This window comes from Hyperolius riggenbachi, chromosome 10, assembly GCF_040937935.1.
Source record: "Hyperolius riggenbachi isolate aHypRig1 chromosome 10, aHypRig1.pri, whole genome shotgun sequence".
Lineage (NCBI taxonomy): Eukaryota > Metazoa > Chordata > Amphibia > Anura > Hyperoliidae > Hyperolius > Hyperolius riggenbachi.
Window position 1 is genome coordinate 192,188,764 of NC_090655.1, and position 26,604 is coordinate 192,215,367.

Genomic DNA, 26,604 nt, shown 5'->3' on the forward strand with positions numbered 1-26,604 from the left:
CAAATACGACACGATTAGCTGCATGCTTGTTTCAGGTGTGTGATTTAGAACCTACTGACCAGAAAGATCAGCAGGACTGCCAGGCAACTGGTATTATTTTGAAGGAAATAAATATGGCAGCGTCCATAGGTCTTACGCCTCGGGTTCCTTATAATAACCCTTTAACATAAGCACAGCACCAAAGGCTGAGGCCTTATTCTCTAAAGAAGTATTCATAAGTGATCCACTGCAATGCAAGGAAAAAGTGATCATGTGTGCCTGCATGTGATCATGCGATAACACCATCGCATTTTACTGGTCCTTTACCAGTCTCTGATGTTACCTTCCTTATATGACCTGGGCAAAAACAGGTGATGTTGCTTTATAATTCTGTATTTAATTTTGGAGATATTCCTTTACACAGTGTTGCAATCTTTGATAATTTTAATAATCAAATGTGAAAAGTTTTATGTCTTCTGTCATTTTCAGCCAATAGTGCTTGATCTTTTTTTTATCATTTTTTTTCCAATTAACCATAACATGTGACATTTATAAAAAAAATAAATTTGTTTTCTTTTATTACTATAGAAAGATTTCTTCCTCTGCATATGTGTTTATTTGAATGTCATAACTGAATAAATCCATATTTCAGCAGAAATCTTATCTAAATTGATTGCACCACTGCAACATCTAGCATTGCGCTACAATACAAATCTGTTACAAATTGCCCAGCAAGCTCATGGTGAACCACAACTCATAGGGGTGTGTAAGGGGCTGAAAGGGACCAAAAACCTCCTTACTAAAATGCTATGCACTACAGAAACTTGCCTTCTTAAAGGATACCACAACTGACATGTGGCATAATGAGATAGACATGGGTATGTACAGTGCCTAGCACACAGATAACTATGCTGTGTTCCTTTTTTTCTTTCTCTGCCTGAAAGAGGTAAATATCAGGTATGTAAGTGGCTGACTCACTCCTGACTCAGACAGGAAGTGACTACAGTGTGACCCTCACTGATAAGAATTTCCCCCTTTTTTTATCTCTTTCTTGCTCTCAGAAGCCATTTTCTTCTAGGAAAGTGTTTTATAGTTGGAATTTCTTATCAGTGAAGGTCACACTGTAGTCACTTCCTGTCTGAGTCAGGACTGAGTCAGCCACTTACATACCTGATATTTACCTCTTTCAGGCAGAGAAAGAAAAAAAGGAACACAGCATAGTTATTTGTGTGCTAGGCACTGTACATACCCATGTCTATCTCATTATGTCACATGTCAGTTGTGGTATCCTTTAAAAGCATTCTGTTTTAAGAATACAAAGCTGTGGGATCTATGGCCCTGCTTCTCCATATGGCTCCAGGCAGGATTGATTGCTAAAAAAGGGCATTGGTGATCAATGAATATGTCCATAGAGAATTGATCACAGATTTTCATTAGAATAAATGTTTCCCTTGAAGCTAACATCTACTCTAATAAAAAAAAAGTTTTGTTTTTTTTAAAGCAATGTCCTAAAACAAATCAGTATTGTTCTTACTGTGCTTATTTATTTGGCATCAGTAGTGGCTAAATCACACACCTGAAACAAGCATGCAGCTAATCCAGTCTGACTTCAGTCAAAAACATCTGATCTACATGCTTGTTCAGGGTCTATGGCTATATTACACACAAGAGACAGTGGATCAGCAGGACAGTGAGGCAATCTGCATTGTTTCACCACTTCAGCCTACAGGTGTTTTCACCTTCAGGACGAAAACCTCTGTCAGCACCTCTCCCATTCATTCGCCAATAACTTAATCACTACTCATTACACTGATCTATATCTTGTTTTTTTCACCACAGATTTTTTTTTTTTGTGAGTGATATTTGTTTTCAGTAATTACTTTATTTTATATGCATTTTATAGGCAAATACACAAAAAAAGAAAAAAGACATTATTTTTCCAATTTCACCTCTATAGTTTTAAAATAAGCAATGCTACTGTAAATAAAACCCACCCATTGATTTGCCCATCAGTCCTGGCTATCACAGCATTTAAATTATGCTCCTAGCACAATGTATGTCGACAATATAATATTTGAAAATAAAGGTGTACTTTTTCTGGGTTTTTTTTTTGTGGCCTATCAATTGTAAGCCCTTATGTACTAAAATAACAGTAATCGGTCCTCATAACATTCCTAAGGCAACTATTTATGGATTTTTTTTTTACATTTCTTTTTAAATTTGTTTGTTTGGTAACTGTGGTAGAGAGGGAGGGGGCTTTGGAAGTGATATATATATATATATATATATATATATATATATATATATATAATTTTTATTTTTTAATTTTTTTTATATAACAAAAATCTGTGCAGTGTAATTTATCTGTTCACCAGCTGGCGCTAAAAACACTCCCTGGTTTACAAGGAAAGGTTTGAGGGCGGCGGGTTAATGGGGTAGGGCAGTGGGGGGGGGGGGAGGGGGGTACTTGCAACGGGAGAGGGAAGCCTCTGGATCCTATTGAGGCTTATTCCCTAAACAAGCATGCACTTCAGATGTTTTTGACTGAAGTCTGACTGGATTGGCTGCATGCTTATTTCAAGTGTTTGATTCAGACACTACCGATGCCAAAGGGATGAGCAAGATGTTGGGCAACTGGTATTGTTTAAGACAAAATAAATATGGCAGCCTCCATATCTCCTCGCTCCCGCTGATGTCACCAGGAGCGTACTGCGCAGGCACATACCATACTGGGCTTGCGCAGTACGCTCCTGGTGACATCAGCGGGAGCGAGGACACGGCAACGCAGGCGCAGTGGTTTTCAGACTTTAAAGTCTGAAATTCCAGAAGAGAACTGGAGGCGGGGCCGGAGCACCGGTGAGCGGCTGCGCGGGCACAGGACGTCAGCGGGGGGACCATTAGAAGCCCCAGGTAAGTTCAACTCATTTTCCCCGACCCCCAACACTATTCCTTTAAGCCCACCATACATTGACAAATAGACTTTAGATTCTGACAGCCACCAGACTAATGCCGGAATGTGGCTCTGACTGCTGTCATTTCTGCACAATGCAGTACAAAGCTTTTTGCACCATATAAAGCGTCAGTGTCCGCTATCATGATTTAAATTGTATGATGGCCTTTTCACAGCTCGTCCATCGAGATCTAGCAGCCAGGAATGTCCTGGTGGCAGAAGGTCGCAAGATGAAAATATCAGATTTTGGCCTTTCTAGAGATGTGTATGAAGAGGACTCTTATGTGAAGAGAAGCAAGGTAAAAAAAAATCAAATGTCTGCAAAACTGTCACTTCAACATACCTCCTAACTTTCTGAGGTAACAAAAAGGGCCACCTTAAGACACACCCCTGCCACATCTCCAGACACACCGCTGCCATACTCCTAGTCATGCATATCACAAAGAATCCATAGGCAAAAGATGCAGTCTTATAATTCATACCACTCTGGTCTTTTCTATTATCATTAGATTTCCTTATTATTACCATTTGGAAATAAGAGATGCATCAATTTGAAGGGAGTAAAGTTTAGAGTCAGTTAAACACATTTTTAAGCTGAAAAATACACATATTCACACATCAGTCCTGAAAGCGGGACAAATGAGGAAGAAAGGGGGACAGATGGATTTGGTTCCCACAGAAGGACAGTTGGGAACTATGGCTTAACTTAAAAAAAAACCCATAAAGCACACAGTATAGTGGACAGTGTCCAGTTCTCGATGTCTGAAATCATGTTACCTTTTTAGCAAAGCACTAATTACAAGATAAGAGAGAATAAGGTCAGGGCCGGCCCTAGACTTTTTGCCGCCGGGGCCCCGGGGGGGGGCCGCCGCCGAGCTGGAGGGGTAGCGGGCAGGGCGGGGGTATTGGGCCTAGCGGCGGGGAGGGGGGTCGGACCCCCCCCTCCCTCGCCTGGGTCCCCGTCCTCCGCTCCCCTCCAGCCTTAAATACATCCGAACTAGCGCAGCTCGTAAGAGGCAGTGGGCGGGGAGGACTCACCTCTTCCTCGCTCGATCCAGCGTGCGCTCCACTGACGTCCCTTCCTGCAGCGCCGTCCATTTACAATACAGTGGGCGGCGTGCAGGAAGTGACGTCAGTGGAGCGCACGCTGGATCGAGCGAGGAAGAGGTGAGTCCTCCCCGCCCACTGCCTCTTACGAGTTGCGCTAGTTCGGATGTATTTAAGGCTGGAGGGGAGCGGAGGACGGGGACCCAGGCGAGGGAGGGGGGGGGTCCGACCCCCCTCCCCGCCGCTAGGCCCAATACCCCCGTCTTGCCCGCTACCCCTCCAGCTAGGCGGCCGGCTCCCCGCACCCTCCGACGGGCGGATGCCGCCCCTAGAAATTTGCCGCCTGAGGCAAAAGTTTCACCCCGCCTCATGAGCGGGCCGGCCCTGAATAAGGTACAGTGTGTCCCATAAAACACATGGCTCTGTCCTTCCCACAAAACTGTTGTGGATAAGGCCCCTGAGGACTGGAGCTGGCCGGCCCTGATACAGTACATGAATGCAATGGCACAGCTAGAAAGTGTGGATTTGCATTTTCTCTACATTTTTACAAAAACATTAGCCATACAAAATATACATTTTTCGCCAAAATGAGAACTTTAAAACTTGAGAATGTATTTTTGGGTGTCCACTTTTGTTTGTCAATATTCTCAACTGTGTGAAATAAGGCCTGGTTCACAGTGGTCATCTGCACAATGCATGCATTACAATGAGTGTGAACTGCAATGGAGACTGGACATAAACTTTGGTACAAAGCCTGCATGCAGCAAGTCAGAATAACGCGATTAGTTACAACAATGTACTGTTAATATTTATTTATTTTTTTCTAATAGACTTGTTTTTTTTTTTTTTTTTTTTTATCTGGATGCTGTAATCTTTTTCATGCTGTGATTTCCAGGGAAGAATACCAGTGAAGTGGATGGCAATCGAGTCCTTGTTCGATCACATTTACACCACGCAAAGTGATGTGTAAGCTGTCTTCTCCACTTTCTTATTGACAAAGTAACCATTTACATCGACAGATGTATGTATAATAAAGGTGGCCATACATCTGTAGATTTGGCTGCAGACCAACCATCAGATTTATTGGGAATTACCCAATTTGATGAAAATCTGTGCCACCAAGAACATGCTTGATCATCAATTCGACCGATTTCAGGCCGAATTTGGTCGTATGTATCCATCAGACCTGTGGAAAATCTCGGGCCGACAAGCTTGATCAGGCAGTAACTGCGCGCGAAAATCACAAACAAGGAACGCGACAGTGGCAAACACCTGGCAAGTAAAGTATTAACCACTTCGCCGCCCGGGTACGGTATATCTACGCTCCTTTGGACTTCAGTTCCCCGCCGGGAGCGTATATATACGCACCCCCCGCCGCCGCTGTCCGCGCTCCCGCTCGCACTCCCGCGATCGTGCACACCGCTGCCCGCTCGCCCGGAGATCAATGAACGGGAAAATACATTCCCGTTCGTTGATCTCTGCCCCCGCAATGATCAGCATGCTTCTATGAGAGGCAGCCGATCATTGTGAAAAAACTCCGTTTCCCAGCCTTCCTTCCTGCAAGTGTCCTTCCGACGCTTGTAGGACGCCTGTAAAAAAAAAATGTGGCCATCTTGTGGCCAAAAAGTACTACACCCAAACACATTTTTCACATACAAATACAATATTATCACTATTAAATTTAACTCATTAACTCCCACACTCCCCAATTGTTACCAATAATTTTTTTTGTAATATTAAAATAAATAAAAAAAAATTACAATAAAAAAAAAAAACTTAGTTACCTTAGGGACTGAAATCTTTAAATATTTATATCAAGAGGGTATAACACTGTTACTTTATAAACTATGGGCTTGTAATTAGGGATAGACGCAAAACTGAAAAAAATGATGCACCTTTATTTGCAAATAAAATATTGGCGCCAGTTACATGGATTTTAATTATAGTAGCATGCATTATTTAAAAACTATAATGGCGGAAAACTGAAAAATGTTTTTTTTCCAAATGTTTTCCTATTTTCCCATTAAAACACATTTAGAATAAAATAATTCTTGGCATAGTGTCCCACCTAAAGAATGCCTAATTGGTGGTGAAAAAAAAACAAGATATAGTTCATTTTATTGTGATAAGTAATGATAAAGTTATAGGCGAATTAATGTAAGGAGCGCTGAAAGGAGAAAATTGCTCGGATGCTGAAGGGGTAAAACCCCTCAGTTGTGAAGTGGTTAATGCACGGGCACTGAATAAACGCGGCTGGGGGTGACAAGGCGACGTCACTTGGCCAATTCCTGAAAGATCGGGAACTGGTGTTTATGGAGGCCAACAGATCTCTTTCCCATCAGATTTGGTCAGGCAGTGATCTGTTTCTTGGCCAATCGGTCCCCAAATTTGCTTGCTGTATGACCACCTTAAGTTACTAATCCTATCTTGCATGATATAATATATTGTGTATTTTGAAGGGTCTGTTCATTCTTATATCAGCTTGTAATTAAACCAATGAAATGCCGTAGCTGATGATTTTCATTGGTCCATTTCCAAGCTAAATAAAATTAACAACATTTGGATCAGGGCGGATGATCTAGACTTGTCAGGGTGGGGCAAGGGTGCAGTACATTGCCGACCCACCTGCCTACTGAGTGGTTACCAGAGGTAACTCACTTTTGTGAGTAGATTCTCATATATTTACTCTTATGACCAATTGGTTTGACATACTGCACTATTGGGGCTCTCGATCTGCTTTGCTTTTCAAGGGCGCACATGCTAGTTCAGTTCAGCTGGGCACGCATGTACATTCAGCTCAGCTGGGCGTGCATGCATGTTCAGCTCAGCTGGGTGTGCATGCAAGATCATCTCAGCTGGACACGCATGCACGTTCAGCTCAGATGGGTGCACCTACATGTTCAGATGGGTGTGTGTACATGTTCAGCTCAGATGGGTGTACTTACATGTTCAGCCAGCTGGGCGCACACATGCAGGTTCTGCTCAGCTTGGTGTGCATACATGTTCAGCTCAGATGGGTGCACTTACATGTTCAGATGGGTGTGTGTACATGTTCAGCTCAGGTGGGTGTACTTACATGTTCAGCCAGCTAGGCGTGCACATGCAGGTTCTGCTCAGCTTGGTGTGCATACATGTTCAGCTCAGATGGGTGCACATACATGTTCAGCTCAGCTGGCTGGGTCTGTATGTTCATTGCAGGAAAGGGAAAACAAGCAAGAGGTGATTACTGTAGTGGTTGTTTCAAGGGGAAAATAATAGTAATCAGTAGAAAAATAACCTACTTGGCCAGCTACGTTCTCCTTCAAGCAGGGTCAGATCAGACCGGCAGCTCATCAGAGAATCCACAGTATACCGTATACAGTATACAGTATACAATATTCAACTATTGTCTGTACCCAGTCCTAGAAATTATATAAATTAGTCTTTAAAAGCATGTCCTTTTCACACTTATGTTTTTTGGTCTGCTAAGCTTCCATATGTATGGTTTCTTTTAAATAGATGGTCCTTTGGTGTTCTTCTCTGGGAGATTGTTACACTTGGTGGAAATCCATACCCTGGGATTGCTCCAGAGAGGCTGTTCAATCTGCTGAAGACCGGTTACCGAATGGAAAAGCCAGAAAACTGCAGTGATGAAATGTAAGCTGATGATTTTTCTCTGTCTTATTATGAAAATTAAGCAAGCAGATCTGAGGCAGTAGCAGAATAGTGTTCCATGGAGCATGCTCAAAACAAGCTTGTTTCAAGTGCACTTGATAAAGGTCGTACTGACCAAACTATTGTGCTTGTTTTCACTGTGGTGAGTAGAAGCTTATTGCTTATAAATCCAGGTGGAGTCCTGGCTCTTGTTAGAATTCTGCTGAGTGTGTACACTCATTTGGGGATCTGGGTGTTTGACTCCCTGGTGAACATTAACTTCTTAAGTACCATCGGTCTCCGCCGGTACAGAAACGGCGGAATCCTGATGAATTGCCGCACATACCCGCCGCACATCTGGAACCTGGGGCACCAAGACGGCAGAGTTCCTGTGAGCCGGTCAGGAGCCGCTTTCATTGGCTCCTGGCCCTGTCTTTCAATGTAAGCCAATAGGAGTTGCTTACACTGAAAGACAGCGTCAGGAGCCAATGAAATCTGCTCCTGGCCGGCTCACAGGGCTCTGCTGTCATAGAGACGGGCAGAGCGATTGAGCTGCGACGGGAGACGGCGGGGATTCATCGGCTACATTGGCGGGAGCAACGAAAACGGCGGATGCACGCAGTGGCGATTTGAAATCTTCGCCCTGGTAGTCAGCCATCAAAACAGGGCTTTGATTTCAATTAGCGCAGTCCGAAAGTAGTTAATTGAACTAACTTGCTTGATTGAGTGATCAGCAAACTTGCCTATATGTGAAAATTGTAGCTGGGCACACCATTCGCTTCAAAGTCGGGTGCTTGGTATTATGGCAATAGGCATACCACAATTTCCAAAGTCAATCATCAAATATACCAGCACTCCGTGGTTGCAAGAAATCACGCTCCTTTATTGAGCCGTCATATCCACAAAAGTAGCTGACAATTGTTTCGGGGGCCTTGCAGGGTCCCCCTTTATCAAGGCGTCCATTTTAACCACACGCCTTGATAAAGGGGGACTCTGCGAGGCCCCTGAAACATTTGTCAGCTACTTTTGTGGATATGACGGCTCAATAAAGGAGCATGATTTCTTGCAACTGCGGAGTGCTGGTATATTTGATGATTGCCTGTGGACACAGTGTTAACCCCCCCTGGCGGTATGATTATTTCCGGATTTTAAGGTCTTTTTAAAATGTTTTAGACCCTAAAATTGGGAAAAATTCATGCTGCCAGAGTCTCTCTGCAGCAGCCCCTGCTCTCACTCACCTCCCTGGGCTCCATCGCTGCAATTTTACCTCCGTCCTCTGGGTGGCTCTGTGACTCTGTGGTGGGATCGATGATGGCGATCTCACCAGAGTGATTCAGAGCCTCGGAGGACAGGAAGAAGACATCTGGATCCCCCGGGAGGTGAGTAAAAACGCCCACTGTGTGCTATACTCTGCATAGAGCTCCTGTCGGCTAGCCTGAGAGTAGCTTGGGATTAATGCCAGGGAGGTTAAAGCAATGTTTCTTGCATCAGGTAATACAAAGAAGACACTACAGATCTCTTGGAAATGCATTGGGGAGGATTTAAAACTGCTATACACACAATAGATTATCAGCAGAGATGGCTTCAACCAGCTGCCATGGCTTAAGAAATGTGTGTAGGAGGCTTGAATCAACATCTGACAGATATTGATCATTTACCTGCTCATACACCCATCTGACAGTGTATGGTGAGATGTAGTGTGGCATTTTCAGCAGTATGTCAGGTGTGCTTTAAAGGTGCTCATTAACAATACAACCTACCGAATGAATGACTAGTTGACCCAAATGATGATTGGTCGGGAACAGTCGTTTGGGTCCACAAACCGGAAACAATGATATAATGATCCCCCAGGAGGTGAGTAAAAATGCCCACTGTGCGCTATACTCTGCATAGAGCTCCTGTCGGCTAGCCTGAGAGTAGCTTGGGATTACCGCCAGGGAGGTTAAAGCAATGTTTCTTGCATCAGGTAATACAAAGAAGGTAGTGGCAGCAGTCAGATCAACATTTCAACTGATGTCTACTCACACGGAATTCCGATTGGTCCATGCACGCACAATTACTAGCAGTCACAGAGATTGGAACTCAATCCCATAGGTGACAATTTGTGGCTGAGTGCTGTACAGACATGTTGCTAGCCTGTAGGCTAGTGATGCGTTCTGTTGTTTTGGAGCAGGGACGATGGACAACAGTGTGATGGACAACAGAATGGAAGGGGTATGGAGGAGAACATTGCTCTTGGCCTACACATGACTTCAATGATCTGGCACTACAGATCTCTTGGAAGTGCATTGGGGAGGATTTAAAACTGCTATACACACAATAGATTATCAGCAGAGATGGCTTCAACAAGCCGCTATGGCCTAAGAAATGTGTGTAGGAGGCTTGAATCTGACAGATATCGATCATTTACCTGCTCATACACCCATCTGACAGTGTATGGTGAGATGTAGTGTGGCATTTTCAGCAGTATGTCAGGTGTGCTGTAAAGATGCTCATTAACAATACAACCTACCGAATGAATGACTAGTTGACCCAAATGATGATTGGTCGGGAACGGTCGTTCGGGTCCACAAACAGGAAACAATGATATAATGTAATCCGATTTAATCAGAATTTAACTGAAAAACGGAATCAACGGAAAGATCGGTACATTGATCGTTGTTGTCAAATGGCACCATTACTGCTGGCCCATCAGATTCATCAGATGTCAGTCATTCTGGAGATTGTACCATTAAAAGACTCCTTCAGATCTGTATTTTATCCTTTCTGCTGAAAAGTAAATGTTACTGAATGAAATGTTACTGGCTTTCAGGTATAATCTGATGTTGAAATGCTGGAAACAGGAGCCAGACAAAAGACAAACCTTTAGTGAGATTAGTAAAGAGCTGGAAAAGATGATGGTGAAAAGTAGGGTAAGTCCACTGCAATGTCATATTCTGTAAAATCTATCAATTCCATGGTACGTCTTCAGATTCAATTCATTCACAATGGTGGTATGTTGGGACATACCTGCCAATTAAACATATTGCAATTAGTGAATGTTAATAACTAAAAAGTTTTGCTGTTGATAGAATTTTTTTTCAAGATACTGCTCTATGCCAGATGCAATCATTCAGATCTGGTGCATTCAGTAATCATAAAATGTACGTTTTGCAAATGTAATACTACATGGTGGCACATGAAAGACCGGCCTAGATGTCTGCCGCTAGCACAAGTATACATGCAGTTCCCGGCCGATCCCCGTGCACCTCTTACTAGTTTCCTGCTCTGTATGTACTTTCTGGCTAAATTGAAGCCTTTGTTGCTTGCACTTTCTGCTATATGAGCAGGGGCGTAGCAATAGGGGTTGCAGAGGTAGCGACCGCATCGGGGCCCTTGGGCCAGAGGGGCCCCGGAGGGCCCTCCATCAACTACAGTTTTAGCTCACTAATGGTCCTGTGCTCATAACAATCACTTCTATAGATACATTGAATAGTGGTAATCATTAACAAACTGTTCCCCACCCCCTTCTTGCATCTCTGACGCTGTAGTTTCCATTGGCAGGTTTTGGTGCGCCGTATCAATTGTTTTGTATAGAGTGCTTAGGGGCCCCATTATAAAACTTGCATCGGGGCCCACAGCTGCTTAGCTACGCCACTGTATATGAGAGTGTTACCCATATGGCACCAAATGAAGATGGCACAGGCTTAAATAAAGGACACAAATGGCAACCATAGAGTAAGATTGGGACAGGGACCAGCCATCGAGCATCTGCCTGTATGCTCTCACTTGTGGCAGGCAGCTGCGTCGGTCTTTCGTGCACCACCCTGTATCTTGCAGATCTTACCTTAGTTGCCTTTTTAACAAAATGGCTAATTACCGGTATGTCTTTCTTTATTGTCTCCTGGTTATTTTGAATATGAGTCAAATTAATTTTATGAATCTGTAATATGCAGAGACCTCTGCCAATTTTCAATGTTACAAAAAAATCACAGAGGCATAACAGTAACTTGGGAATTATACCATTTGTTTCTGTTCTGAAAGTTTTACAGACCTAGCGCAACCTCTCAGAGAATGTCCTTTGAGAAAAGACTATTGTTATAAACACTGTACTCTATTGATCCTGTGGTGGAATGGATTTATGGAATAATCTCAATGTTACATATGACCCCTTCTCTGCTAATCATGGCTAAAGTCCATTACATGCATGAGAAGGTTGTTAGTATTACAAAAGTGCTATCTGACCAAAAGTATACAAACACAAAAAAGCCAGGGTTCAGCCAAGCATAGAAATTCACTCCTGTGCAAAGGAGGAGAGAAGCATGACAGGTAGGGTTGAGCAAGCACAGTTTCACATGATGCATATCTGTAGCAGCTTGTGTCTGTGGAGAGGCTGTGGCAGAGAGGGTTAATTTACCTGGATGACGTCCTGGTGCTGTGGTCCTCCACGCCACACTCCAACCTTCCGATACTTCCTCCTTCACAGCGGAAGTTCCGGTTGTGAAGCAGGAAGTGTCAGGAGGATGGAGCACCGCTACAAGATGATGTAATCCAGGCGAATTAAAGGACAACTGTGACGAGAAGGCTATGGAGGCTGCCATATTGATTTCCTTTTAAACAATACCAGTTGCCTGGAAGTCTTGCTGATCCTCTGCCTTTAATACTTTTAGCGTTAGACCCTGAACAATCATGCTGCAGATCAGGTGTTTCTGACATTATAGTCAGATCTGACAAGATTAGCTGCACGCTTGTTTCTGATGTGATTCAGACACTACTGCAGCCAAAGAGACCAGCAGGGCTGCCAGGCAACTGGTATTGTTTAAAAGGAAATACATATGGCAGCCTCCATATTACTCTTGTTACAGTTGTCCTTTAACTTTCTCTGCTGCGGTCGTCTCCTCAAACACAAGCCAGTACAGTTTCACATCTCACAGAACTATGCTCACTCCTCCATAATGACCGCTCTCACTGCAGGTGATACAACAGTGATAGAGAGAAGAGATCAGCTAGCATTGCCCTGAACAGGTTTGATCCTAAAGGGTGGAAGAGACTTAAGGTGGCCAGACAAGACTCAACCAAATCTATTGTTTTCTCCATTATTTTTTTCACAAAGATGATCGATTGTATAGAAAAATTGCTAATGTTTTTTTAAGAATTTTTTGATAGCTATCTGACTGGACTTGTTTGAAAAACTAGGCAAAAGATAAGAAATGAAAGTCTTATTCATTTGGTATAGTGGTTAAGTTTGGCAAATGATTCAATCAGAAGAAAAATTGATTGGATTTCACTGGTCGAAAAAAAATATTAAATTGTGTATGGCCATCTTTACACAGAGATAAGACTAGTCCCAAACAACAATGCAGAGCCACACAATCAATTTGCCAGTTTATAGGCATGGCAGTGAAGTAGAAACTTGAAACAAAACAGACCACCATGACCAAAATAGGTCAAACACACATGGAAATGTCAGTAACGGCAGCTAGCGGCAGCTTGTCAGCGCAATTCACAATTCAAAAATAAAATACAATGAATAATATATACAGTATATACACATTCTGGTAACACAATGGTGCAATAGATGTGTATATATAGGATAATACAGTAAAATATAAACAACACCCGAGACTGGTCTGTGCAATAGTAGTCACCAATTGTTACTGCTGTAAGCTGTAAGTAGGGGTGTGAACAAATAAAATCCTGTAAACACCAGAGCGCCACTTACCCAGAGTCTGGACCGCGTGTGTCTTTAAAACGAAATGCAAATCCAATCTATTGACAATAAAACTGGATATAGTGTCCTATATTGGCAACAAAATAACACCAGCAGTGGGATATTTAACGAATGGATAAATGGATATATCCTACATCAAATGTCAGATTTATTGCTGTTATGGCTGATTTTTAGATTGTTCTTAAAAACACATTACATTATTTTCTATGAATGCCATTTCTGATCGTGAGTGCATTTTATCTGTCGGTATATGTTGCTGATAGGCGGTTGGTATTTCCACTGGAGACACTGGGTGGAACTATACTATACAAACTTTCTATGCAGGGCTTTGGATTGAAATAGCTAAAGCCATGTGCCCATAGGCAGGAAAACTGTTTGACTGGGGTGCAAACTTTCCATGAAGAGTTAATTAGAAAAAGTTCAAAATTAAAAATAATAAACTGTATGTAAACAAACGCCAAAACAAATATTTTTTTAGGCAAATTAAATTATGTATAAAAGCTTCCCAACCTTGATGATTTTAGCATATTGTAAACAAACATGTTGGTGTCATAATGTAAGCCCCAAATGGCAAACACTGTGTTTCAGAAAGAAGCTAATAATGTATAGAATCAGTTTTGTAGAGTAGGAGGAGGTTAGATTTTGTTGTTAGAGTTACAAGGTTATTGTTAGCTATAAGAATAGGGGTAAAAGTGGTGGCGGTGGTTGGTTACAATTAGGCATTAGGAAGGGAATTATGTCAGGAGAGAAGCAGAAGTTAGATGCATTTATTTAGAAAGTTTAGCCTTTAGTCTAATTCCCCCTCATCTGTGACTAATCACACATTGGAATTTGATCTTGCAGCTGTGTCAGCTGGCAGCCATGGCAGAGCAGCTAATTGGTAAACACGGGATGTTTACAATACGTCTGCTCACATGAAAGCAGGAAGTAGACACACTTCAGACTTATTGCAGGATTTGTATCAGCTGTAACAAAAAATATTTTTCTTCCAAAGTTAATATGTTGTTGCTTATCTTTAAAGGACATCCGAGGTGAAAATAAACTGATGAGAAAAACAATTGTATCTGTCCTCCTCCTAAAAATTACTTTTTTTTAGATATCCCACAGTTTTATTTTATATTTAAATCTAGTTTTTACTGTTTCATTGTCTCTGCTTAATGACACCTTCATTCATGTATTCCAGAGCTCAAATCAATGAATCATTGACCCTTTTTATCCCTTTCCTGCTCTCAGAAGTCATTTACTGGCAGGAAAGTGTTTTATGGCGGTAATTACTTATCAGTGAGGGTTATGCTATAGTCCGACCCAGTCCTGATCCGGACAGAAACTGTCACTTGCATACCTGATATTTAACTGTTTCAGGCAGAGAAAGAAAAAAGGCAGCCTACTTATTTGTGTGCGTGGCACTGTACATACACATGTCTTTCTCATCATGTCACATGTCACCTCGGTTGTTCTTTAAGAACAGAGAGGTAGTTCTGAGTTCAGGTCTGCTTTAACCTCGTGTTATACGCTGTCATGTATGAGGTCACAAATGCTGCCGTTTGACTGCAATAAATTACAGCTGGAAGGCGCTAAGTGGCAGGCAAAGGCCTACCATAAATGTGATCCCAAGATGGCCTGTCCCTAAACTCTCAGCAAGTTGTTGCTTACATGTACATATTATACTTAAGACTACAATAGACTATTCATCCTAATGGAGTTGGAGAAAAGCTGTATAGCACCAGCCACCATATCCTGTTGTCGAAAGGTAGGCTTTTTAAACTTTTAAGCTGGCCATACACTAGGCCGATTCCCCGCCGATTGACAGCAGATTCGATCACTGGGATCGAATCTGCTGTCACATCGTTCACGCTACACGCTAAATTTCGATCTATTTTGTCCCGAAATAGATTGATTCCCGTCGATCACTCCATGCAGGAAATTACCGTCGATCGCCCACGTGTAGGGAGTGCGTCGCTAGCGGCGTTCGAATGCCCGACAACCGACGCAATAGAGCGGCAATACATTACCTGCTCCGCCGGCGCGACTCCCCCCCCCCCCCCCGGTCACCGCTGCTTCGACTCCGCTCTGGTTTCCGGGTCCGGCATGCTTCACTTCTTCGTGCCCGGCAGGAAGTTTAAACAGTAGAGGGCGCTCTACTGTTTAAACTTCCTGCCGGGCAGGAAGAAGTGAAGCATGCCGGAGACCAGACCAGAGCGGAGAAGACAGCGGAGACCTGGGGAGTCGCGCCGGTAATGTAGGCCGGGGGGGGGGGGGGAGCGGCGGCAGCACCACCACCACAGATTGTGAACGGTTTCAGGCTGAAATCGGTTCACAATCGGTTTGCAGTAAAGGCAGCCGTACGATCCCTCTCTGATCAGATTCGATCAGAGAGGGATCTGTTGGTCGAATCTGATGGCAAATCGACCAGTGTATGGCTACCTGACTTGCTTTAAGTATATAATTCCCATTTACTGATTCACTGTCCTTAGGGAGGAAGATTGACTTTATTTTAAGAGGGTTTTGTTGGATCACAGCTTACCAGTTAGATGCTTCTTGTCACCAGGACAAGAAGCATCTGGATCAACAGGGATATGTGAAGGAGCAGGCTGGTTTTGTACTTTATTTCCTCGTTGAACTTGATGGACGTATGTCTATTTTCAACCCAAATAACTATGTAACCAGCATAGATGTTTAGTTATTCCTCAGTTCATTGATGTTTATTTGAAACAAATGATTCCTTTATTGAATTCTGAATTCTTGGGGTTTTCCATTGTCAGGATTACTTGGATCTTGCTGCTTCTACGCCTGCGGACTCCATGCTTTACGATGATGGCCTTTCTGAAGAGGAGACGCCATTGGTGGACTGTAATAATGCCCCTCTCCCTCGAACTCTTCCCTCAACCTGGATTGAAAACAAACTCTATGGTAGAATTTCCCATGCGTTTACCAGATTCTAGTTACGCTGTTGAGTACAATATCTTTGATCGTCTCTAGCAGTCTGCTTCCCCACCACAGGGCCTTGTGTCTGAATGAAACCAATCAAACTCCGCTTGAAAAGCTCTTTAATTTGATTTGAAAGATTTATTTTTTTATTCCTTTGCATATTTAAATGCTGATTGTTGTAGAACTGTTTGCATCACCATTCAGAAGACGCAAACAAAGTACACGACACAAATGGATATACAAACCACATACACATGTCAACAGCATAGCCAAGGGGAATACGTACATAGAACATTAAGAGGCTCTGTTCATATTTGACATCCTGTGGCATGAACCAGCAGCACTTTACCTGCAATATATGTACATTTTGTTATTTAGGAAAGCTTATAGCGTGTATAAGCCTATGGACATCTTTAATCAATGCAACATTTTATTTTGGGGTGTTTTTTTGGGGGGGGGGGGGAGATAATTTTTTCTGTAGCACAGCAGTCTTCAAATCAGCAAACAGCTTAGATTAAAAAGTTCAGCCGGTAGATAGTAGGGCCTTCCTAGTATGTTGGATGGCAGCTAGATATGTAGATAAAGCATAGCTGGTCATATAGCAGCCTAGGCATTTATGAACATACATTAGGAGTGATTAGTCATTGTTGGATTGTAAAGGGGCACTACAGCGAATCAGTGTTTATATAAGGGATAGATAAAATTGAGCACGCACGTGACTAAGTTGCTATAAAAAAAATAAGTAGAGCTGAACTTCACTCATATAATCTTCTGGCATCCTGTCACTTCTGTAATAATCCACATACAAACCGAGCAGCCCATTATGTCGTGGGGAACATCTGTTGTAACTGGCTATCTTCCTCAGATCTATCCTCCGTGTGTATATATATATATATATATATATATATATATATATATATATATATATATATATATATATATATATATATATAGCTAGGCTGCTCTTACTGACAATGTAGCGTGTCAGGACCCCAGAAACTCTAGCAGGCTATTCACCAGCCATCTAAGCTTGTCCATCTGTTCCTCCTCTGTTGTATACTGGACAGTTGTAATGTCCAGTATAGAATATAATGTGTATATATACATATTGGCATATCTGCTGTTTTATCTGTGCAGTTTACAACAGGAGGAATGGACAGAGGAGCTAACAAGATGGCTGATGAAGAGCCTGTTAGTGTGCAGGGGGACCTGACACACTACCCTGCCAGTAACAGCAGCCCAGCTAGATGTATTACTGTCCACAGTGGCACGAGATAGTGGAGGAAACTATAACGCAGACATGAAGGGGGGGACAGATTTGAGAAAAATAAAGTTACAACAGATGTTCCCAACAACGTAATGGGAAGATAGGCTTGCACATCATTTCAGATGGAGTGCCAGAAGATTATGCGAATAAAGTTCAGCTCTGCTTGTTTTTTGCTTGTTTTTTTTTTTTTATCAATTATTTTTCATAGCTACTTCTGTCACACGTGTGCTTAAAGAACCACAATCGCAAAAATCCTAAATATTTAAAATAATGTAAACATATACAAATAAGTACTTTTCTTCCAGAGTAAAATAAGCTATAAATTACTTTTCTTCATGTTGCTGTCACTTACAGTAGGTAGTAGAAATTTGACAGAACCGACAGGTTTTGGACTAGCCCAGCTCCTTATGGGGGATTCTCGGGACTTTCTTTATTTTCAAAAGCACTTAGTGAATGGCAGTTGCTCTGCCCAACTGCCAAAAAAGTGTGCGAACAGTTATGGGGGCAGTCTGCATATTTATATAAATCCTTTTCAGGGATCGTCTCTGAAGGCCATGCGGAGAATCCCCCATGAAGAGATGGACTAGTCCAAAAACAGTCAGTAATGTCAGATTTCTATTGCTTGCTTAATTTATGTTTCATTTTACTCTTCAAGAAACACTTCTTACGGTATTTGTATGTGTTTACATGCATTTTAAATTTTACAATTTCCGCGATAGAGGTCCTTTAAAAGACAACTGTAGTGAGAGGAATATGGGGCCACCATATTTATTTCCTTTTAAACAATACCAGTTGCCCGGCAGTCTTGCTAATCTATTTGGATGAAGTAGTGTCCGAATCACACACCTGAAACAAGCATGCAGCTAATCTTGTCAGATAAAGACAAACACTTATATTGCGCTTTTCTCCTGGCAAACTCAAAGCACCAGAGCTGCAGCCACTAGGGTGCGCTCTATAGGCAGTAGCAGTGTTAGGGAGACTTGCCTAAGGTCTCCTACTGAATAGGTGCTGGCTTACCGAACAGGCAGAGCAGATCTGTTGTCCCACTACAGATCTGACAATAATGTCAGAAACGCCTGATATGCATATGCTTGTTCAGGGTAATTGGCTTGAATATTAGAGACAGAGGATCAGCAGAACTGCCAGAGAATTGGTGTTGTTTAAAAGGAAAAAAAATATGGCTGACTCCATATCCCTCTCACTTCAGTTGTCCTTTAATTTTATCTTACCCTTATATAAACACTGCTTCGCCGTAGTGCCACTTTAAGTAACCGTTACAGCCAGTCTGGTTCCTGGGTTTAGGCAGTAAAGAAAAGTGAATGAACAAGCAGTTTTCTATGGCAACAGTTCTCTGTTCTTTTTGAGGTGAAAGTGAAGATGTGACTGTGCCTTTATCATAACACCTCCACATAATGCCAACTCCTAAACAAGCGTATTGCATATCTTTAGTTAAGGGGCTCTGCAGGTGCCTTTTGGACTTTATCAGCATGAATGTGGATCTCTGGCAAACAGTTTGCAGCCAATCTAGAAAACTGTGTAAATCCAACCATTTGTCATTTCGTGTTCACAGTTTTGCATTTTTGAGGAAACACTGTAACATTCTTCTCAAAATCTTTCCCTGTTACAGTAATATATATTTTAATGACTGCTAACACAATGTGCATAGATTTCACCACAGTAAGAGTATTGGCATAAATTATTCCAATTACAGTGACATGGAACATTATTATTATTATTATAATTAGATATCACTTTTTTTTTACTACTAAAAGTGTAATTGTGGTGGTTTAGCAAACAAAACTATTTACACAGATACAGAGCTGTGTAAGTCGGAGGAAGTGAAAGAAAGTTGAGTATCCTACTGAATTAGGCATTATATCTGATTTTACATGCTGTTTATTAATTGCTACACTGTTCTAGTTGTAAGGTGATGTGGCTTGTAGTGTATTTAGATTGTACAGTACACGTAGGATTTACATGGTGATTCAGTACTACCTACACTGGTTAGGTGGACAATAGGACTTTAGATTATGGAATTATTCCACTTGTAAGCAGACAGGGAGCATTTTAGCTGAAATATTACTCAATAGTCATAGGAGTCTGTTTATAAAAGAGTTAAAGTTGGATTCATCCAAAAGTCCCCGTAGATTTGGTCTACAAAAGACACCCTGTCTACAAGACCTCTGAGGCATTCATGGACAAATTCACCCTTTCCAGAATCGTTACATGAAGATTTAGATTTTTGTTAGCAATAAGCAATAGTATTTCTTTTTTCTGTGAAGGTTCTTCTTCCTCCAGACCATGGTCAGGGCTGGATTTACCGTAAGGCACTGTAGGCACATGCCTGATGATGGATAGGCAGCTCACTCACCTCTCCAAGTGCCTCCCTACCTCCTTCGCTATGCAGAGTCCTGGGCGGAGAGTAAATAAGAGGTTACTCACCCAGCTCTCTGCATTCCAATGATGAGATCTTCCTTTAGTCGGGGGCATCCCTAGCTACTTAATACTGAGGTTCATCTAGCAGCCTAATACTTGGGGGCACCTCTAGCTACTTAAAATTGAGGGTACTTATACCTTATGCTAAGGGGCACCTGTAGCTACCTGTGATGGGCAAGGGAAGTAAGGGAGAAGTGACAGCTGGGACTGCCAGGACACTTGCGGTGCAGTTTGGCGGAGATTATAGGTTCAAGAAGGGCAAAATCTAAGGTGCCACGTCATCTTGCCTATAGGCTCCTGTGAGGTAAATCCAGGCAGGGCTGTGGAGTTGGAGTCAGAGCAATTTTGGGTACCTGGAGTCGGAGTCTGTGGTTTCAGTAAACTGAGGAGTCGGAGTTGGATGATTTTTGAGCCAAATCCATAGCCTTTGTAAAAAATTATACTAAAGAGTTGGAGTCAAGGAGTTGGAGCAATTTTGGATACCTCGAGTCGGTGGTTTCATAAACTGAGGAGTCGGAATTTGATGTTTTTTGTACTGACTCCACAGCCCTGAATCCAGGCCAGGCCATAGTATAGCCAAAGTAAAATAAGATTGCTGCCACGGGACACCTTTTACTGTTCTGTAAAGTTGTTTCATCACTTCTACAGAGTGACATTTTCAATTTTAGGGGACATTTTTAGGATCTTTATAAGTACAGGTTATCAAATCACATTCTTCACTGAAAAAATTGGTTCGCAAGAGGGTGAAAGATAATAAACAGGGGAGGGGAGTTTCAACACCATTTGTCATCTATATGCAATGCTTTATTGTCACGTCTACCTAGATATTTTTCAGACCATACATGCCTTTGGCCTGGTACTTACACAACATCAACACGATGGTGTCTATTATTAAGACCGTGAGGCTGATTAAATGGATTATCAGTACTGTACTGAAAAAATGCCAAGGAATATCTCCTTCACCTAATAAAACCGAAGAAGTTACACCATACGTGTGATGAAACATCTTCTAGAACAGAAAAAAGTGGCCAACTGAAGCCAAACTATTTTAATTTGAATCTTCCATGTGTAATCATTTTATAGAATTCACTGTTTTTATAAAATAATAGGTACTGGATGAAAATTTGTCAATAAATATCTTGACGACACTGGACTTGACCTGCTTCCTCCCAGTGATTCCCTATACCCGAATTCCCTGCAGGTTCACTGCTTATCCATGATCATTGATATTAAGACATCAGCAGGTTTATGTGCTGAGCAATATTCCCAGAGCCCTTTGTAATTATTGTCAAGTATGGCCACTAAACGCAGCAGATGTCAATGGATCTCCCTGCCTTTTGTTAGCAGACTCCTAAGGCAAGTGCCGATATGCTAGTCATAAAAAGGATGCAGAGAATATATCGAAAAATTTGTGCACATTACTTTAGCTTGATAATGACTGCATATTCTTTACTATTGGAGAGTCAGCATGAGTTGATCTTTGCAGTATATTTACTTATTTTAGCCATCAACATTATATTAGATTATGATTTGCCTTTTGCTTTGTGACATTTTTTTTTTAATTTCATGTTGTGTCTTGCGATGTCTCTGGTATAAATGTCTTTCTGTGTTGGTGACCTGAGACAGTAAGCATAGTTCTTGCCAAAACTCCTTATTTTTGTCTTTCGATTTTTGTATTTTTCACAATGAAAGAATCAGACTTGGGATTTTCCATTATTCTATGTTTGAAAACGTCTAACAATTAAGGGGACTAAACCTACCAATGCAATGGAGCAATTCGATAATGCTCAAATAACCAGGAATTCAAATTGTGCATTGGAATCTTAAACGTGACTCAACATCCTTATTCATATATGTGGTGGACTTCCTCTTAGCATATTCTGCTTAAATTTCCCATTTTACAAACACTTCTTGTTGCTGAGACATAAGCCATTGTTCTTGTCATGGAAACTGCATCTACAGGTTTAGGAACCCTAAAAATAATACAAAAAAAGGCATTTTTTTTTTTTTTTCCAGTAACATCTTAGAAGCTAGGGATGATCAATGAGATGCAAATATTTCCAAGTTCAGGCAGGATTATGTAATTTTTTTATGCAAATATATGCAGCTTGAAAATGGACCAATCCATTTAAACCTTAGTGGGACTTAACTGGTCCATTTCCAAGCTGCATATATCTGCATAAAATGTACATAATTCTGCATGAACCTGGACGTATTTGCATCTAACTGATCTTCCCTATTAGAAGCAGAGGGTGACATACAAAAGGCCACACAAGCTTCATTAAGTCTGAGGTCACTCGCATACGGCAGGGATAGAGTAAGTGGCCAACGGAGACTAGCCAGCATCCGTCTGTATAGTCGCGCACATCACCCGGGCCAATGTGTTTTCCATAAATGGTTCCAAAATGTGTTAAGACACAACCCAGCTGTACAATGACTACAAAATTTAAAAAATGCTAATTTATAGTATCTGGGAAGAAGGTATGACAACGCGTTTCACGGGTACTTCCCGGAAAGTTGTCATACCTTCATTCCACCTTCTTTCCCTACCTTCTTCTTTTTATGTTGAATAAATTCTTTTTCCAGTATGCTGATGTCATATCATCTAGAGAGGTAATTGATTGCCTCTTTTTACCTAATATGGTCATATACAGCATATAGATCTTTAGCCCTACCATAGATATACCGGGTGCCTCCAGCACAGCTTACACTTTAGGTGGTAAAAGGGTCTTTCACCAAATGCAGATGCTGGGATAGAGCAATGCAAAATAATGCAAAAGATGAAAGCAGGACAGCCCTGAGAACTGTGAATAAACATGCTGCTGCAAGCAATATATACTTTTTAAATCAATAGAAGGATGTTGGCCCAGGCAATTACATTTTTGTCTGCAGGTCATTTAACGCTAGCCTGTGCTGTTTCCCCAGTACAAATATTAACAGATCAGCACTGAATGTTCCACTTTATAATTTTGAAAGATTGACCAACTAAGAGCCTATTAGTCATCAGCCTTCATCGCGTGCGATTTGGGGGCTTTTCCTTTCTGGTACCCAGTATGACTTTTCAGCATGTATTAGGAACCAACATCACTGGAGCAGTGAGTTAGGATGACTAGTAAGAGAGAAGGCTTAATATCTGGGAGAATTGATTTTTAATGAATGCTAGTCATACAGTGAGAATAAAGTTCAATCTCTAATTACATTTATTTCACCCTAAATGATCACAATCATTTCTGGTGAACAACCAGTATCCGCTCAGGTGTACCTAACCTTCAGGGATCCAGTGAGATCCTTCAGGGCTGACTGTTCTTGTACTTCTTATTGCGTTTGGCAGTGAGATGCCGCTTTCTCGTTCTGCCCCCCCCCCCCCCCCCCCCCCTCTCTCTATTTAACAGAATGAGCTTCTCAGAAAAAATCCAGACAGCACCTCCGTACACTGGCACAGGCATAAACGTACTCAAAGTGATCACAGAATGATCACTGCTGCCAGCCATTTACCATGTGATAGCGGTCCTGCATGACAAATGGCGTGTAGTACCTGATTGGGATGTAGTGTTCATTTTGGTGCCTTTAATCAGATTTCAACAATTCACTTAAAAATCAGTCAAACTGACGCTTGATGAATCACAGAGCTCTGTGGCCGTTAATCCCCCACTGCTCTTCTCTGCAAGTAATCAGTAATATTTACTTTTTTTCCTGTAGCTACTTTCAAATGATAATTGAAATTGATGAATAGAGGCCACAATTCTTAACAGTTAGCTGTTTTAGTCATAAAAACAGGTTAAAGGGTTAAGATTAGCTTTAGGCTTTGGTTTAAGACTAGGCTTAGGCAAAAAATTAGCCTGAAAAGATTTAGCATGATGCTGAAATTCTGTATCCCAATTTTCACATTGGACTTTCGGAAATTGATTTGTATCCCAATTTTCACATTGGATTTTGTTGCCTATCATGGGAAAACAAGCCCATGATCGGCAAGAAAAAAAGAACACCAGGTCCTTCTATCCAACAACTAGAATCTGTTCTATATACATAAGGAAAGATCTTGTCTGTGAAAGTCTATTTATAGGGCTGGGCTATTAACCTGCCCAAATAATTCTGTTTAACCATTAACTTCAATCAAGAAAGTATTTAGTTCATAGAATACTATACATATAGCGCACAGTACCTTACATTACTGAATTAGTTTTTTTGTTTCTATAGCAACACCAATGGCTTGATCTTTCTTTTCTTGTCAAAGGGAGTTTTGCCAAGGGCCTTACTGTCTGCACGTGAAGCTTTTACTATCTAATTTTTTGGGGTTCTTCAGTGCAGAACAAATGATGTCTTTTCATTTTTAGGCATGTCTTATCCGAACTGGCCTGAAGAGAGCCCCGTTCCAATCCCGAGATTCGATGCCAATAAGTCTGTTTTTTCAAGATATGCCAATGACTGTGTTTATTCTAATTGGATGATTCCACCCTCAACGGCAAAATTTATGGACAAGTTTGATAGCTAAATATCAATTTATTTCCCCTAGAAGGTAACACAATCTTGTTAATGGGACACAAAAATGTTTTAAAAATGCTACACACAGAGAATAAATGGAAAGTCCGTTGCCTGGTTCTTTGTGCCAGTGCAAGTTGTGGTCAAACCAATGTTGCTTATGTGTGTCAGATGCACCACATTTTTTTTTTATTATTATTATTATGGCCTGACCTACCTCTATGGCTGCAGGAGAGGATTGCACAAAATGTATAATGGAATGCTGTTCTCCCCGGCAGTAGCAGAAGTGGGGTGTGTGTGTTTTCCTTTCTCTCCCCCCCCCCCCCCCATCCCAAGACATATCAAACCACAAAATCTTTTGTATAAGCTATTGCACAAAATGTCTGTATTCAGCAAATTTACGGATGTGTCGTTATGATGATCTCCATTTCGGTTTTATGATCCGATTACTGTATAATTTAAACACTGTTTTTAATGTCATTTCTCCTTCGTTTTCTGTCTTTGGGGTTACAATGTCAGGCCTGCTTATGTGTAAGCAGGTTACACATAAAAGAGTGTATATGTATGTATATAATGCATATGTTGTATATGGAGAATCAGACATAGACTATTACACATAATAATGAATTGATTAATGTTAATTCCTAAAACTGGACTATTTTAAGCATCTGGCTGGAAAAAAAAGTGTCTGCACATGAAAATTGAAGATTAGTCAGTTAAATCTATTTCCTAAAAAAAACAACTATAAGGGGCCTTTACTACAATACATGATCCTTTGTGAAGATCACAGAAAATATAGACCAACATATAGAAGAATATGTGTATGTAATGATGTTTTATTTAGTCATTCTCAAAATCTCCTGCTCCTCAGTTTCTGCAGCATAGTCTATAGCACATTTAGCACAGATGCACCTAGAAGCCTACCTTATGCTACCAGTAGGGGCACTGCTGAGCATCTGTCTGCTGGCCACTAGGCAACAAACGTCTGGTTCTGAGTAAGGTTGGTCTCTTTAGGAGAGATGTTAAATCAAAGCATAAAAAATACACTTGATTTACAAGAAAAAGCCAGATACCTAATTTTTTTTTTCTCAAATACTTCTTTTTTTCCAGTTTTGTATTCCTTTTATATCTATTTTTTTAAGTACAGAAAGTGTATATTTTGGATATAATTTCAGTTTGTTGTTACATGAAATGTATGGGGACTGACTGTCCGTGAGGATGGCCTGTTGGAAGATGCCTTACCAATGTCCATAGTGATCACTTATTTTATATATATTAACTTGTTAATGCTTTATTACTTTTTTGCTGATGTTTTACATGTTCTGCCAAACCTGAGCCTATACTAGAGCTATTTTTTGTCTTCTATGTGAGGGGCCTTCATGGGTTCAGGCATGCTTAGCTCCTCATTGTCGTCATACTAGATTGTGATCCACAGTGCTGCGCAATATAAACACTGTACCATTCCCTCTTTCTGCCATGAGTCATGCCATTGAAGAGCTGTACTACAACGTGAATACATTATTCTGTCCAGTAGAGAACTGTACCAAAGAAAGATGTTATGTTGTGCTTTGTAAATGTATTAACACAATATTTATTTTTGTTCACTAAACATAATTTTATTGTCATTTTGGAGTTGTGTTTTGTATGATTTATACTGATATAAGTTGTCTGTAAGTATGCAGTTGTACATGACTGAGCCTCATTGGACTGTTGCCGTCACCTCAGAGTAACTGTCTGAGGTGAAGAGGGAGGAGCCTTCGTTGGAGCAAACCACTATCCTGCTGCAGATTTTGTTTTCAGGAAAATACAACTTATACTTGCCCTTTTCAGGGATTTTATAACTAAGCACAACTGGGCTCCATAACCAGTTCCTCCTTATGCCCTGCTGTCCTGATTTTCCAGCTTATATCACCTTGGGTAGTTAGACTGCTGTTGAAATTTGTTCCACTGCAAAGCATGATGGAACACTACCGAATATAATATCAATTGTTTCTTTGTCAGTTTTGTACAAGGCTCTATCAATGGTGTATGAATAGAGGTTGCAGAGTTAATAACTGCAAAATGGCCCCAGCTCCAAATGTAAAATTCTATTCCGGCCCATGCCTCTGTTGGATTAACCTCAGGGTTCAATACTCTATTTTTATTTGATAAATTTGTATATGGTGCATTTTGGTG

General features: G+C 41.2%; 1 protein-coding gene across 1 annotated transcript in view; it reads left to right on the plus strand.

Moving 5' to 3' along the window:
• RET (ret proto-oncogene) overlaps positions 1-24,577 on the plus strand; it is a 59,651-nt gene extending 35,074 nt beyond the window's left edge. Inside the window, exons 8-13 of the mRNA XM_068255474.1 lie at positions 3,106-3,228; positions 4,872-4,942; positions 7,475-7,612; positions 10,422-10,521; positions 16,082-16,229; positions 24,285-24,577. Of these exons, the coding sequence (XP_068111575.1) occupies positions 3,106-3,228; positions 4,872-4,942; positions 7,475-7,612; positions 10,422-10,521; positions 16,082-16,229; positions 24,285-24,442 (738 nt within the window). The 3' untranslated portion in view covers positions 24,443-24,577. The remainder of the gene's footprint in view (positions 1-3,105; positions 3,229-4,871; positions 4,943-7,474; positions 7,613-10,421; positions 10,522-16,081; positions 16,230-24,284) is intronic.
• Positions 24,578-26,604: the final 2,027 nt, after the last annotated feature.